The sequence below is a fragment of the Mesoplodon mirus genome (assembly GCF_964341445.2).
Source record: "Mesoplodon mirus genome assembly, chromosome: 4".
In the NCBI taxonomy this organism is placed as follows: Eukaryota; Metazoa; Chordata; class Mammalia; order Artiodactyla; family Ziphiidae; genus Mesoplodon; species Mesoplodon mirus.
In genome coordinates, this window is record NC_138979.1 from 74,151,308 (window position 1) to 74,167,381 (window position 16,074).

The following is a 16,074-nucleotide window of genomic DNA, read 5'->3' on the forward strand; positions in this document are numbered from 1 at the left end:
GATGATCAAACTGTTATTCCCTTTAGCAAGTGCAGAGCAAGAATTGTGTGAAAGGGCGTACCATTTTGACAGACGAATTTTAGCCCTCAAGACCTATCACCCCAATGGAAAAATAAGCAGGCGGCTCATGTTTCGGAAAGGATCATGCAGCACCTCCTGAGAGAAATAGATGACAGTGGGCCCCTGGACTTACCTGTGAATAACCTGGACTCTAGGAAAAGAGGCCAGGGCTAGCTTCTTGCAGGCCAAGTGTGCCCAAGTGTCACAAGGCAGCAGCGCGCTCCGGCAGTCCCGCAGGTATCAAGGCCTTGCTGGGCTCCTAACCGATGGTGACTTCATCCCCGAAAAAAAGGAAATCAATTCCAAACCTTGCATGTACTTAAACTTTAGATCCCGTGAGGTCTATCTCAGTGCGAGTTGGGGCCTTGCTACTGAGCAAGCGTGTACATGTTATTTGTATTAGGTTTTAGGAGCGATGGTGAGAATCACAGTGAGGGGAGACAATTGCCCCCCTGACCTGCCTCTGCTCATCTGGAGCAACATCCCGAGGACACCTAATGCTGGTCTGGCTGTGCAGGGGCTTTATAAGCACTCACTTAAGCTACTACCCTTCCTTACTATCACTTTTCTCTTTCCCACCAAGATCCTTCTTTCAGGGGACTCTTTGGAGGGAAAGCGGTTTGCTCATCTAGGAAAGTGCGTGCTCTCCTGCTAAGGGCCCTTCCTCCCAGTGAGTCCCTTGTCACACTGCTCCCTGAAGCACCTCCCACTCCTGTCCTTCCTGCATTCAGGTGAATTCTTGGTCTGGCAGATTTCAAATGCAAACTGTGCCTGCTAGCCATGATCTCATAGCCAGACAACAGGTAGCCTTTTGAAATTCTAGTATGGATTCTCTCCTCACATTTCCTTTCCCCAAAGGTACTGTTTCTGGTGTTCTTTTAGCTTCTCTATTCTGAATGTTTCCAAACTCTCACAAAGCCAGCATACTTTGGGGAGAGGCCTTACCTTGTCCAGAAGGCCTTGCCAGGCTGAGGACAGTCAGGGGAGATATCCAGCCAGCCTGGAGCTGGGAGGCAGGAGGTGAGGGACTGTTCCTGGCCCTGCCAGTCACTTGCTGTGTGGCCCCAGATTTTTCAGGTGTCATCGCTGGGCTTGGGGGAAGCTGTCTAGAACAAGTGGGTTGTTAACTTAGAGCATCTAGAAAACTTTTATCAGGAAACCCCGACTGAGGTATCGGATGCTACCTGCTCAAGTCAGAGACCCACTATTGCTGGGCAGGAGTGTGATTAAAAAATAATAAAAAGCCAGTGAGAGAGAAGTCTAGAGCTGAGAGCACCTGGGAGATGGGGAAGCCATGTGGGGACAGGTCAGGGTGACACGAAAGCAGCCAAGGTACAGGGGCTGGCTCTATGGGTGTTGGCCCTGTGGCAGCACTAGAAACAGGCTGGGGACTGGGACATTGGGCTCTGGGACACGAGGAGATACGAAGACAGGCAGCACACACGTGGCCACACAGACATGTCCCCAGGGCATTTGCTGAGCATGCTGGCTGAGCAAAATTTCGGACCTTGGCTGCCTTGTATTCTTAGCGCCTGTAATTTTACATTAAGCATCTTCATAGCAATCAGCCAGCAGTCCAGATCATGAATTTAGCCAGCTCCTGCCACATGATCCAAGTTCAAGGTGCCCTGTGGCAGCCTCCATGTCGCATTGGTGGTCTGCGCTGGCAAGGTGTGACAGTCAATGCCAGTTACCATCGGGTCTCCATGTGTCACTAAATCACCCGTACGTCCACTCTCTCCTTTTGCTCATTGCCTGGCCTCTGGCTGCTAAAGCCCCTGATCTTGCCTTTACCTGTTTTTATACTAACTTTGAACACGTTTGAGCTTCTTTTTTTTTTTTAATGCTGCCCTTTTTCAGTTTTCATAATGGTCATTTTGGGACCACATTTGCTCTGCACTTAGCATATCTTCAAGTCTTCACTGAAATATATTCAGTGATGCTTTCACTTTTGTACACACGATAGTAATTTCTCATTAATTCTTTCCCAAAGAAACAAAAGGATCCAAGGGTGAGACTTCAGGACCGTTGACTATGAAGAACACTCACTTGCTCTTCGTGTAGCATTCCGCGGTGCCAGGGTTCTCCAAGTGTGGTCCCGGCCAGCAACAGCAGCATCACCTGGGAACTTCATAGAAATACAGATTCTCAGGCCCACCCAGCCCTGCTGGATCAGAAACTCTAGGGATGGATCCCGCATCAGTGTTTTCACAGCCCTCCTGGTGAGGCGGATGCACGTTTATGTTGAAGAAGCACTGCCTTTATGAAGCAGAGGGTTCAGTTGGTGAGCCATGGGGCCAAGCCTTTGCCTCCAGGAGGTCTGCTGTTCAGCCGGCTCTGCCCCGTGCCCTGCCCCGGTTGGAGTGGGGTGTAAGGAGGGAGGAAAGAGCACAATCACCTTGGCCTGGGTTATCTGGCTGTAGAACCCTTCACAGCTTGAGGCACCAGTACCTAGTGCAGGGTACAGGGCAGTGGGGAAGACCCAGTTCTTGTTCTGGAATTCTTCACTTTAGGGGAGAAATGTGGAGAGGCATTTTAGCAATTTAGCTAGCAAATAATTAAACACACCAGTGTTTACCATAACATAAACTTAGGTATGTTATTTTGCAGACCACAAAAGCCTCGTGCTTTTTTTTTTTTTTTTTTTTTTTTAAGGAAAAACAGGAGTTCACAACCTTTTCCCACTTTTTATGAACTGATGTGGGCTGTGCTGCCCGGAGCCACCCAGGGTCAGGGCAACCGTCCTCTTCCCTCAGACAGACCTCGTTGAAAAAATCTGAGCAGCAGGGTATCTTCTTGGGCTAAATCCCCCTAACTGAGAACTAGGGTGCTCATTCCCAGCCATCCCTGAGTGAGCTCTGGGCTTCCCGACTTCAGCAGAAAAGTCACTGTGGTCTCTGCTGTGTCTTCTGAGACTGTTGGCTGTTCCAACTGAGATAGAACCAAGGGCCCACGCAGCTCCGAGGGGATCATGGATTGTGTGAAATTATGGCCACAACAGAAAGTGTGGTAGCTGGCTTCCCTCCCTCCCCTCAGCCCCGCCTCAGGCAGCTCTGGAAGGGGCCGGCTCAGGCCTCAGTGTGAGTTCTGGGCACTTGGGCCTTCGCAGGCCCCTCCTCCATAACAAATACTAAAACCTGTATTTGATGACTCTGTGGGTGTAAAGACAAATGTAATACTAGTTGGATCGTATACTTTTTTCTCTTCTGATTTTAAAATAAATTAAAACATTTGCTTGGGCCTCTGGAGGTATCATGGGCCCCCATGCGCCAGCCTGCTGGGCCTCATGGAGAAGTCAGCCCTGCAGGGTGTGTCTCTGAGTCCTATACCCAGAATAACCCAGCATTCTGCTTATTTAGAAAATCGGCTGTGATGGAATCATTGGGTCTGCGGCCAAAGAAGACCGGTGTGGGGTCTGCAGCGGGGACGGCAAGACCTGCCGCGTGGTGAAGGGTGACTTCAGCCACTCTCGGGGCACAGGTGAGCTCAGGGCCCGAGGAAAGGTGACCTGGGCCACGCCTGGTGGACGGGTGAGTGTGGGCCCCAAGGTGTTGCTGCAGCTACTGGACCTCCTACAAGTGTGGTATATTTTATTGCCCCAAAGCCAATCTTATTGTATATTGTGTTGCCCAAAAGCCAGCGATCACATGCCTTCCCTGCATCGCACATTTAAGGAGTAGTTAATAGTAGATAGGGCACCCAGCACCACAGTCTTAGGATTTCTGAAAGGCAGAGAAGGACATTTTAGCCAGAATGACATCTTTAGGTTCCTAGACATGAGCAGTCTGCCTGTGGCCCTCCGGGTTCGTCCCCGAGGTCCATTCTCACACAGTAGCTGCCCTGCCCCACCAGCCCCGCCCCTCAGCATGTGCCAGCCCCTCGTCTGTCCAGCACACAGAGGCAGTGATGAAGACACTTTGCCACATCGTTTTTACCTATGGATGGAAGAGGTTTTCTCTGTTTCTGAGTTTTCTGTCAGTAAGAGTAGAATAGCGTTTACACACATCCCTAAAATGTGCGTGAAGCCTCGTGTTCCGGGACGTCTGCGATGCATCCACCGGCTGAGGCTGCAGAGTCACTGCATCTCCCGTGTCCCAGATGCAGACCTCCTCCAACTGTGGGCGTGGAGAGGTCGGCAGGGTTCAGCTGATGGACCTCACAGTCTTTCCACTGGAACCATCCTCACAGCTGTGGGCTGCTTCGCCCAGAGGTGGGAGAGCATTTCTGATTTCCCGTCCTGGTGGCCACCAGCTTATGATGTCCAGGGAAGTACCTGCTTGATACTCAATGAGGGGAGCGTGAGGTGGGCAAGTCATCCGGAGGGTGAGTGTCCCCTCGCCCGACGTCACCAAGAGTGACATCACCAAGATAACTTCTTGAGTGGAGCTGAGCTGAAAAGCTTCTGTTCTAATTCCCACAGCTGCTTTGAAGAGAAGTGTTTCAGTCCAGTTCCACCCAACAAGGGGATAGAATCACAGTTGTTCCTTCCTGTCCCACAGAGTGGGCCTCTAGGAAAGGCAAAGAGGAGAAGTCTGTGCACATCCCCCTTTTCTCTATTTGGATAGAAGACCTGGTCTGGAGGAAACATTCCTTCTAGATACTTCGTGGAAAGGGCGGCCTATTGCACAGATGCTTTGCAGGATCCCGTGAAAGCAAAACCAGGGGCAAATGCAAATACAAAATGACATTAAAAATTACACTTCAGGCCCAGTAAGGGCTGGTTTGAGGACTTAAGGATAGGTGCCCAGGCTGTGGAACAGGAAGCTTCAGTGAGAACCTGTGCCTGCTGCCCGGCTCCCAAGGAAAGCTAAAGGAGCTGATGTTGGAACAAGTCGGTGTGGGGGAGGTGCCCTCCAAGCTGCACCATGCAGGACAGTAGCCACAGGCCACTGGCATTGATTCAAATTTTAAATATAATTAGTTAAAATTAAGCAAACTTAAAACTTCAGCCATCAGTCCCGCTAGCCACATTTCAAGTGCCCCGTTGCCACATGTGACTGGGGGTCCCGTGTTGGATGGTGCAGAGAGAGAACTCTTCCTTACAGAAAGTTCTCGTGGACAGCACTGCTCTGAACCTTTGGTAATGTCTGCTCTTTGTTTTGTCTGATGCTACTTTCTCTATATGGACCCTAGCTCCAGTTTGCCATGAGACTGACCTTGCCTGCTGCAACTGTGCAGCAAGGACAGTTATTAAGAATGAGACCTCAGCAGCTGGCAAGTGTTTACTATTGATTTTTTTTAAAAAGCAGCATTAGAACCTTTTATGTAAACTGAATGCTGTGCTGAGCTCCAATAAACTGGACTGACTACAATTGCTCCATTCTGTCGAAGGCAGGTCAAGCACAGCCGTGCCCGCTTCTGCCCCCTGGGCAATTCTGTAGAGCATTAAGGAAGGTTCCACCATACACCTTTGTAAACTTCCACTGTATGCCACATAGCAGACAACTTCGAGAGAACCCAGATCAGGGCAAAAGCATTCCCCCAGTGTCTAATCCATTTGTTGCCCTTTGATCTTGGCATGAACACATCCATTCCTCCGATCACAGCAATGTCCTTTTCCTCTGCTCTCTCCCTTCTCCATCCCACCCTATTCCTGGCCCCAACCATACACAGAAGGGAGATGGGCGTGAATGTGCAGGCTTCCTCCTGGGGAGATCAGGCCTCTGGGGCTGTGGCAGCCAGTCCCCCATAGAATGGCAGATGCTGGAATCCTCCAGGGGGTAGTGGTCCCCACCCTGACATGCGGCTTAGTGTTCCTTCACAAAAGCCTTAGCAAACCTTCAGAGAAAGATAAGCTCAGTTAGCTTCACCCACCTATAAAAGTTCTGTCCTTCTGAAGAGTTGCCAAATGTCACACCTTCATTTTGAAGTCTAAAGCTGTTTTCTCCAAATCCTTGTGGTTGAGGTCTGTGAGCATAAGCTCATGTCAGTGTGGATGCTGTTTATTGAAGATGTCTGTGGAATGCTCGCTCACACGTGGATGAATCACTAGCTAACAAATTTCATCAAACACTAACCTGTAACCCAGGTCTGGCATTCTGGAATGCATGTACGAGAGATACTGCTCATGCTCACCCAGGTGGCCATTCACCCAGTAAACATTCATTCATTCTGCTGTATTTTCAGAGCAAGGTGTTGCGGAAATAAAAGTTAACTGTCACTGAGTTGGTCACAGTCAAGGGAGGTGCTCAGCGGGGATGCTGTGGGGCCCCAAGTTCTGGTAGGGCTCCTCGTCCAGCCCTGTGGGCAGATGACAGTGGTCCCCAAGCCCTAAAGGACAAGTAGGAATTAACTGACAGTGGGGGTGGGGGAAGGACATTTCAGGCTGAAGGAAAAACCCAGCTTAGAAACGGTAAAAAGCTCCCGGGTCATGTAACATCTAGGTGACTCCCAAGTGCAGCCGGATGGATTCGGAATCCTGTCAGTTTAGATAGGAAGGTAACTTTCATCTCTGCCCAGCTCGAAAGACTGGGAAGAGGAGGAATGCCTTATCACCCTGAGGGTGAATAGAAAAGAAAATACCATACCAGAAAGATAAAGAGGAATCAAATGCAGGATTTGTGCCCAATTATATATGTGCCCTGACCCTTGCCTGAACTCTTCTGGGTCCTTAACCCAAGTACTTGAGCTGAGGACCCAGAGCAGACCCACACAGGGACAGTGCCCACGCCCCCAGGGTGTCCTTGAGAGGTCCCAGTGTAGCATCCTGAGTGAGGTGGTTTATTGCCCTCTGGCCTGTTGCCTCCCGACTTTGAACAGATGAGGTCCTGGGCCACTCATCTCTAGGAGGAATCAACTTGAATTGGCTATCATATTACTTTTCTGATGGATGGGCTTCAAAATGCCCAAGCTTTTGGCTGAGTTGAAACACCTGGACTTTTTTTAATTTAGTAACTTGAAAGTTCTTGATAGGATGCTTTTGTTTCATTAAGGTGTCATTTTCACATTATTTCATGCTGCTCCTTGACACTAGAAAGGTGACTGGTGTCCATGGACACTCAGTTCAGAACATACCGGGACTGAAGTCCCCACCGAGAACCGGCCATGATGCCCCTTGGGCTCTGAATCCCTTTGCACTTTTTTCTCAAAGAGAACCTTCTCAAACAATCAATTCTTAAAAGGGAGAGTGACGTGATCTATCCCTGTTGAATAGGGACAGATCCATCTGTCACACGTTTGTTCAATAATTAGCTTTAGAACCTCTGCCTTGTGCCAAGTTCTGTGCTCCAGTCTCTAGGTATGGGGTGTGGAGGTTCCATGGGGAAATTTACCACCGTGTGATGGTGACACAGGACTCTTCTCTGCACTGACTACGAACTACAGTATCAGTTCCTGCAATGTGCATGTAAACAAATTACAGTGTATTTCTTTTTCTCAGTCAAGAATAAACTTTGTACCAAGGTGTCCACGTGTATGATGGCAAAGGCTGTTCCCAGGTGTTTCTCATGTAAGATGTTTGGCTATTCTGTGCAGAACTAGTGGTGACATGCCTGGTGTGGGGCTTTTACCTCACTTACGTGCCTGAATGTTTGCTGAGTAGAGTCAGTGGGAGTGAGTCATGCATGAAGCCACGGATAAACACTGAGGCCATTTATCGCTCATGTGTAATTGATATTTAAGACATTACCAGAAAGAAAAAATATCGAATAAAACCAATTTTAAGGCTGTGAAAGATAAAGAGTCATGGGGATTAGGGGCCATACAGAAAGAAACACATGTTAGTGTGCCAGGGATACATCTTCATTCTCCTCAGCCCCACCTGGCACTTCAGCAGAAAATGCTAAGATATGCCAGAGAATTTAGCCACAGACGATGCTTTCTTCCATAAGGAAGTTTCCATATTACAGGGTTGGGCTTCCCAAAGGGCAGAGGGCACTTGGTAAGACCCTCCTGGTCTTCGTGCTGGAAATAAAAAACATGGCCTTGCTTTGACCCACCTGCGCTGACCTCACATTCTGAGAACTGAACCAGAATATTAGTCTAGACTCCTGGGCTTCCCAAATCCTTTTCCACTGGAACCAGAACAACCTTTAGGGATAAACATAAAGACAGTAATACTCTCATAAACAACTTTCGTAAAAAGAGAGATCTAGAAACTTATACAAATCCTCCAACAAGCATTTTTAAAGATTATTACCAGAAAAAAAAGAACTTTGATTTTTTTTTTTTTTGTATGTGTTTGATACAACCTTTTGAAAGTGTCCCAGTCCTCATAGCCAGTATGTTACCTGTGTTCCATCATGGTACCTTACCAGCTCAATGGTTTTCTTCCAAGGAAAGTTATTGCTGCTGAACCTGAAACAAGGGAAAAATATGATCTAAATCTTCTACTTGTGAAATTCAGACAGAAAGTATTTTGCAGGGAAATATAGCCTGATGATAGTAATTTTTCAGAACAGTTGAGCCGGGTTTAAGGTCAACATTACTTTGAAGTTCCTTCTGACTACTTGTCCTTATGGCAAAAATTACGTGTTCTCCTAGAATAATGGCAACAGTATTGAATTTTATCCTTGGCTTCCTCATGACCCCAAATCGTGTCCCTCTAACTGGATTTCTCCTGCTTGATGGCAGAGACTAGAATGGAAAATCATTCCAAAGATAGTCTTGCTATCTTACCTAAAGTATGACTCCATCTTGTGAATTCTTAGAGTAAAGCCCCCCTTTAATTATATTTCATGCCCACTCAACATGGTGATGTCTGGCATCTGCATAGGGGGACATCTGGTATGAGGGATGACAAGGTGCTTTGGGACTTGGTGATAGGGCTCTTTCCCTTGCTGATCACTCTCCACAACAACCTCAGGGTGGGCTCTGAGCTCTGGGTAGGGTAGGGGCCATCAGAAAGAGGACAGTGAGTGAGAGATGGTTTCTTTGGTTTGAGGACAGAGGCCCCGCATTTCATTTCAGGGATATTCTCTTTCGTTACTTCCCTCCATATCTTGAGCAGAGAGGCTCGTCTTAGAAAGAAAGGTTAGCAGAGCCCAGGCACAACAATGACCTGACCTATTGTTCAGGGTTCACCTGAGGATGTGCCATACCTGAGTTGTGTGTCTACCCTGAGCTCTTTACTGTTCATCTGCCTCTGCCCCAGAGGGTATATGAGAAAGGAGAGTAAACAGGTGCCTTTTCAGTGTTGCTCCTTGTGCCAAATTTAAGCTTAAAAATAGGCATGGTGAGCGTGCACTGGTTGCAGATGCCCCTTGCTGTGGAATGTGGAAAACTAACTAATTTGGACCCTGGCGAATATGTCTGTTGCCTTAGATTCTGCAGCCTGGTGATGCTAACACCAAGGTTTGTTAGTCACAAAATAGGAAAAGTCCTTGTAATAGCAGTAGCTCTCAGAGAATAATTCAGCTCTGCAAGCACATCCTGTTCCCAGGTCAGTTTTGTGCTTTAAGTGGAGATTCCTCCAAAAAAGGTTTTAATCACCACTGACTTCGGACAATTTTGTCTTCATTTTTGGTAATTCACAACCCTGTATTCTTGGAATCCAATAATTCTTCAAACTCCCCCAGAAGAAATGGATTTCTCTAAGAGAAATTTATGGTACAAAATCCAGTGCTGTGATTCTCAAAGATGTTTGGTTTTTTTTTTTTTTTTTTTTTTTTTTTTTTGTGGCCACCCTTTTTAAGTAGAGAAGGATTCCTGGAGCGAAAACTATCTTTAATCAAAAAACCTTGCCTCACACTATAAGGACCAGACAGTGGAGGGGCTGTGTGGGCAAGTCAGTGCTGCTGCTTCCTCTAAGTCAGAGGTGGTTGGAAGGGATCCCCTGGAGGACCACACTCCCATCTGGTTCAAGAAGTCATCCTGCATGGGAATCAGGATGGATCAGGGCACAAGAAGTAAACAACTCGAACCGGACTATGTTGCCACCTGTGAAGTCTTCAAGTAGAACATTTATTTGTAAGTGTCCGAGGCTGGATCTGTAGTAACAATGCCAAAACATTTGCTATCAAGACTAAAGGACCCCGCTAAACTTTCCATCCAGAATGGCTGGTTGAACACAGGTGTTTATCTCCTTGGCTTCTCAAGATCACCTTAAAATGAATGAACAGGAACTTTTTAAAAGATCTAGGGAGAACAAGGACACCTCAAGTGGATGTTCATATGTGTTTGAATCAGAATAAATAGACTTGGTTTTGCTGTAGTAAATAAGCAAACAAACAAAACACAATGTAAATACCCCCCAAATCAGTGGCTTAACACAAAAGTTCATTTCTTGCTCACGCTGCATGTCCAGCATGGGTTGGCAGGAGGCTCTGCGTACCGTAACCACTCCTGGACCTGGGCTGACAGATTTTATTGTCCACACACTGCCACAGTCACCTTGGCAGGAAAAAGGGAACATGGCAAATCAGGTGCTGGTGCTCTTAAAGCTTCTATGTACACATCACTTTCCCCCACATTTTAAGGGTCAAAGTAAGTTACATGGTCACACAATTTTAAGAGGGCAAGGAAATGCATTCCTACCATGATTCCAGAGGGAGACCTGGAAATATTTGGTGGCCAGCATCATGACACATCACCTATAGCAAACTTTTCTGCATTCTGATATTTTGGTTGCCAACACATAACAACACTCCCTGCCCCCAACTGAAAGCCAGTCCTGACCATCAGCACACACCGCCCATATACAATAGTCCCCCCTTATCCCTGGGGGATAACTTCCAATATCCCCAGTGGATGACTGAAAGCATAGATAGTACAGAGCCCTATATATACTATGCTTTTTTCCTACAAATACATACCTGTGATAAAGTTTTTTTTTTTTTTTTTTTTTTTGTACGCGGGCCTCTCACTGTTGTGGCCTCTCCCGTTGCGGAGCACAGGCTCCGGACGCGCAGGCTCAGCGGCCATGGCTCACAGGCCCAGCCGCTCCGCGGCATGCGGGATCCTCCCGGACCGGGTCACGAACCCGTGTCCCCTGCATCGGCAGGCGGACTCTCAACCACTGCGCCACCAGGGAAGCCCTGTGATAAAGTTTAATTTATAAATTAAGCACAGTAAGAGATTAACAATAACTAATAATAAACTAGGACAATTATAATAATATACTGTGATAAAATTTATGTAAATGTGGTCTTTCTCTCAGAATATCTTATGGTACAAATTTAATGCCTTTTCCATCTTAACTAAGCACTTATCACGCACCATGGCCATAACTTGTGCGGTTTGAGGTGCCATAGCAAAACTAGCACAGAGTTCCTTTTCCTTCTTCACAATTTTGTAAATGGGAGATTCATCCTTACCATAGATCTTAGCAACCTCAGCATATAACTTCTTTTCCTTTCTTTATTGTCTAGAACTTGCACCTTTTCACTTAAAGAAGCACTTTACAGCTTCTCTTTGGCACATCCGAGTTGCCAGCATCATTCCTCTGGCGCTTTGGGGCTGTTATTAAGTAAAATAAGGGTCACTTGAACACAAGCCCTGTGATACCACGACAGTCAATCTGATAGCTGAGATGGCTACTAAGTGACTAACAGGCAGGATATGGTTGACAAAGGGATGATTCATGTTCTAGGCAGGACGGAGTGGGACCATGTGAGATTTCATCACGTTAGTAAAATGGCATGCAATTTTAAACTTATGAATTGTTTATTTCTGGAATTTTCCGTTTAATATTTTTGGACTGTAGTTAACTACAGGTAACTAAATCCACAGAAAGCTAAACCGCAGATAAGGGGGCTACTGTATATAGAGACAACCCATCTGTAGCATCCTTCTTGAAAGAGTCTGCAACACAAATGGGAAAGACCAAGATAACTGAAAAGATGACCCATGGGAAAATCAAGATAACTCAAATAATAGAAGTTCAAAATCTCTAATAACTATTCTTAGATTTGAGAAGTGAGTTTATGCATAAAACCAATACAGAATGTCATGAGAAGAAGCAATCAGAAAACAAAAAGGAGATCGCAAATATTAAAACTATGACTGTCATATTAAAACCTTGTAATAAAAGGCACCATAAACAAATGACAAATGACAGAAAAAATGTGTGCAACAGGTCTAGTGAGTAAAGAGTTTGAGTCTAAAATGTATTAAATACATATTAATAGATATTAAAATATATTTCCAAGACTCCTGCTTATCAATTAAATCAAAACAAAAAGCCAGTAGAAAAATGGGCAACACTTATGAGCAAGACAGTTAACTGAAGAGTGAATGCAAACGACCAATAAATATGTGCTAAGATGCACGGCCACATTGATAATAACGGAAAGACAAATTACGTTTATGACGTAACAATTTTTCACGTCTTGAACTAGCAAATATCCAGAGGCTTGATAATATCAAGTATTAAGAAGTCTGTGAATAAATATGTATTCTCCTGTGGTATTGGCTGACTTCTGTATTAGTTAAGCCATTATGGAGGGCGATTTATATGTACATTTAACATTTAAATTGCATGTGTGTTTGACCCAGCAATTCTCACAGCTGGCCTGGTATGACATTGTTTATATGCACAAGAAGACATGTGCAGAGCTATTCATTGCAGCATTATTTTTAGTACCTTTGTAGAGATATAATTCACACATCATAAAATTCATCCATTTAAAGTGTGCAATTCAAGGGGACTTAGTACATGCACAGAGTTTTGCAGCCATGACCACAATCATCCCAGAAAGAAACCCCACACCCATTAGCAGTCATTCCCCATCTCCTTCCTACCCCAGCCCTAGGCAACTACTTTCTCTGTCCATCTATTTATCTATTCTGGACACTTCATGTAAGTTGCATCGTATAATACGTGGTCCTTTGTGACTGGCTTTTGTAACTTAGCGTAGTATTTTCAAGGTTCTTCCTTGAAACATCTATCAATGTTTCATTCCTTCTTTATTTTTTTGCTGAACAATATTCCATTGTATGGTCATCATATTTTAAAAATACATTCAATAGTTGATGGACATTTGAGTTGTTTCTACTTTTTTGGTTAGAATGAATAATGCTGACATAAACATTTGTGTATAAGTTTTTGCATGGACATATTTTTCATTCTTCTTGGGTGTATACATAGGAGTGGAATTGGTAGGTCATATGGTAATTCTATTTTTGAGGAACTACCAAACTCTTCTCCAATATGCCTGCACCATTTTACATTCCTACTAGCAATAAGTGAGGATTCCAAATTCCCCACATCCTCTCCAGCACTTCTTATTGTTTATCATTTTTGTTATAGGCATCCTAGTGGGTGTGAAGTGGTATCACATTATGGTTTTGATTTGTATTTCCCTAATGGCTAATGATGTTGAGCATCTTTTCATGTGCTTCTGGCCATTCATATATCTTCTTTGGAGAAATGTCTATTAAAATCCATTACCCATTTTTAAATTGGATTGTCACTTTATTATTGAGTTGTAAGTTTTCTTTATATACTCTGGACGCAGTTCTTTCATCAAAATGATTTGCAAATATCTTCTCCCAGTGTATGAGTTTGCCTTTTCACTTTCTTGATGGTGTCCTTTGAAGCACAAAGTTTAAAATTTTGATATGATCCACTTTATTTTTTTCCTTCTGTTGCTTGTGCTTTTGTTATCTAAGAAACCATTGCCTAATCCAAGGTTACAGAGATTTACTCCTATGTTTTCTTCTAAGAGTTTTATAGTTTTGCTCTTAGATTTAGGACCATGATCTATTTTAGATTAGGTTTTTTTGTATGGTTTGAGGTAAGAGTCCACCTTCATTCCTTTGTATGTGGATATACAGTTATCCCAACACTGTTTAAAAGATTATTCTTTCTCCATTAAATATTCTTGACATCTTTGTTTTAAAAAATCAATAAGGGACTTATTTCTAGACTCTCAATTATATTTCATTGATAGAAATATCTGTCCTTATGCTAGTACCACATTGTCTTGATGATTGCAGCTGGCTAGAAAACTTGAAAGCAAGAATTGTCACTTCTCCAACTTTATTCTTTTTAAATATTGTTTTGGCTGTTCTGGGTCCCTTGCATTTCAATATGAATTTGAGGATCACCTTGTCATTTTCGGCAAAACAAGCTGGAATTTTAGTAAGGATTGTTTTGAATCTGTAAGTCAGTTTTGAAGTATTCCCATCTTAACAATATTAAGTCTTTTGATCCGTGAACATGGAATGTCGTTCCATTTGTTTAGATTTTCTTTAATATCTTTCAACAGTGTTTTTGCAGGCTTTGGTGTAGAAATCTTGCACATCTTTTGTTAAATTTATTCCTAAGTGTTTTATTCTTTTTGATGTTATTCAAGTCTAATTGTTTTCTTAATTTTATTTGGAAATGTTTACCCCTAATGTATAGAAATGCAGTTGATCTTTGTATATTGATCTTATATCTTGCAACCTCTCTGAACCTGTTCAAACAGATTTTAGTGGCTTCCCTAGTATTTTTCTATATATAAGATCCTGACATCTGCAGATTGAGATAATTTTACTTCTTCCTTTCCAATTTGGATGCCTTTTAAAAAATTTTTTCTTGCCTAATTGACATAGAGAGAACTTCCAGTACAATGTTGAGTAGAGATAGCAAGAGTGAACATCCTTTCCTTCTTCCTGATCTTAGGGGGAAAGCATTATTTTACCATTAAGTTTGAGATTAGCTGTGGGGTTTTTGTAAATGCTCTTTATCAGGCTGAGGAAGTTTCCTTTTATTCGTAGTTTGTTGAGTATTTTTATCATGGAAGAGTATTAAATTTTGTCAAATGCTTTCTCTGCATCCACTGAAATGACCAGGTGGGTTTTGTCCTTTTTTGAATAAATTACATTGATTGGTTTTTTTAATATAAATTTATTTATTTTTATTTGTTTATTTTTGGCTGCACTGGGTCTCCGTTGCTGTACCTGGGCTTTCTCTAGTTGCGGCGAGCAGGGGCTACTCTTCATTGCGGTGCGCAGGCTTCTCATTGCGGTGGCTTCTCTTATTGCAGAGCATGGGCTCTAGGCATGCGGGCTTCAGTAGTTGGGGCACGCAGGCTCAGTAGTTGTGGCTCGCAGGCTCTAGAGTGCAGGCTCAGTAGTTGTGGCACATGGGCTTAGTTGCTCCGCGGCATGTGGGATCTTCCGGGACCAGGGCTCGAACCCGTGTCCCCTGCATTGGCAGGCAGATTCTTAACCACTGTGCCACCAGGGAAGCCCTGATTGGTTTTTATATGTTAAACCAACCTTGAATTCCTGGGATAAATTATATTTAATTATGGTGTATAATCTTTTTTTATGTTGTTGGAATAGGTTGCTGGTATTTAATTGAGGGGTTTCGTGTGCCTATTCATACATGATACAGCATGGTTTCCAAAAGTGACAATTTTGAAACAACCTAAATGTTCTAAATGACAATTTTGAAATAACCTAATCAGTAAGGGTGTAGTTACATAAACTACATAGCAATTTAAATGAAAAATAAGGAGAGCTATACATACTCACATAGAGAGCTTTCCAAGACATATCATGCTTTTAAAAAAAAATGTAGTATAATACAATAGTCATAAATGTTATTCCCAACAGTTATATAAAATATAGACAAATAAAAAATATACCATATGATATTTTCATATTTATATTTGTGTAGATATTTGGATAAATAGTAAAATATATGAATGAATATATACCAAACTAATAGTGGCAGTTCCCACAGGGGAGGGGAGTGGGATTAAGGGGACTTGAGATTTACCTGTATTATTAAAATTTTGATAATGGGAAAATACACATGTATATTTCTGTAAATTTAAAATACATAAATGTTTACAAACATAAAAATTAACTCACTGATACACACAAACCCATGTCCTAACAAATTTTACTGTAAACTAAGGGAAAGTTCTGTTAGCCCACAACACTGTCCTGTTCTTCCCACACAAACATAGAGGAAGCTGGTAAGATTAGAACCTGTGTCACTTAAAAATTAGTAATAAATTTAGAAAGAAAATTAGTACAGGATCAACACACGTATACTACAATATGAAAAGGATAAAAGGGACAAGGAGAACAAATGACTGATATAAAAAAAACCTCACAAGCAAAACGTTACCAAGGAGA

The 16,074-nt window shown here is 43.6% G+C and overlaps 1 protein-coding gene across 5 annotated transcripts in view; it reads left to right on the top strand.

Annotated features, from left to right (window-relative positions):
* ADAMTS17 (ADAM metallopeptidase with thrombospondin type 1 motif 17) overlaps window positions 1–16,074 on the top strand; it is a 351,667-nt gene that overhangs the window by 252,384 nt on the left and 83,209 nt on the right. For all 5 annotated transcript variants that reach the window (XM_082617115.1, XM_082617116.1, XM_082617117.1 and 2 more), the window contains one exon: window positions 3,420–3,540. In XM_082617115.1, the coding sequence (XP_082473241.1) occupies window positions 3,420–3,540 (121 nt within the window). The remainder of the gene's footprint in view (window positions 1–3,419; window positions 3,541–16,074) is intronic.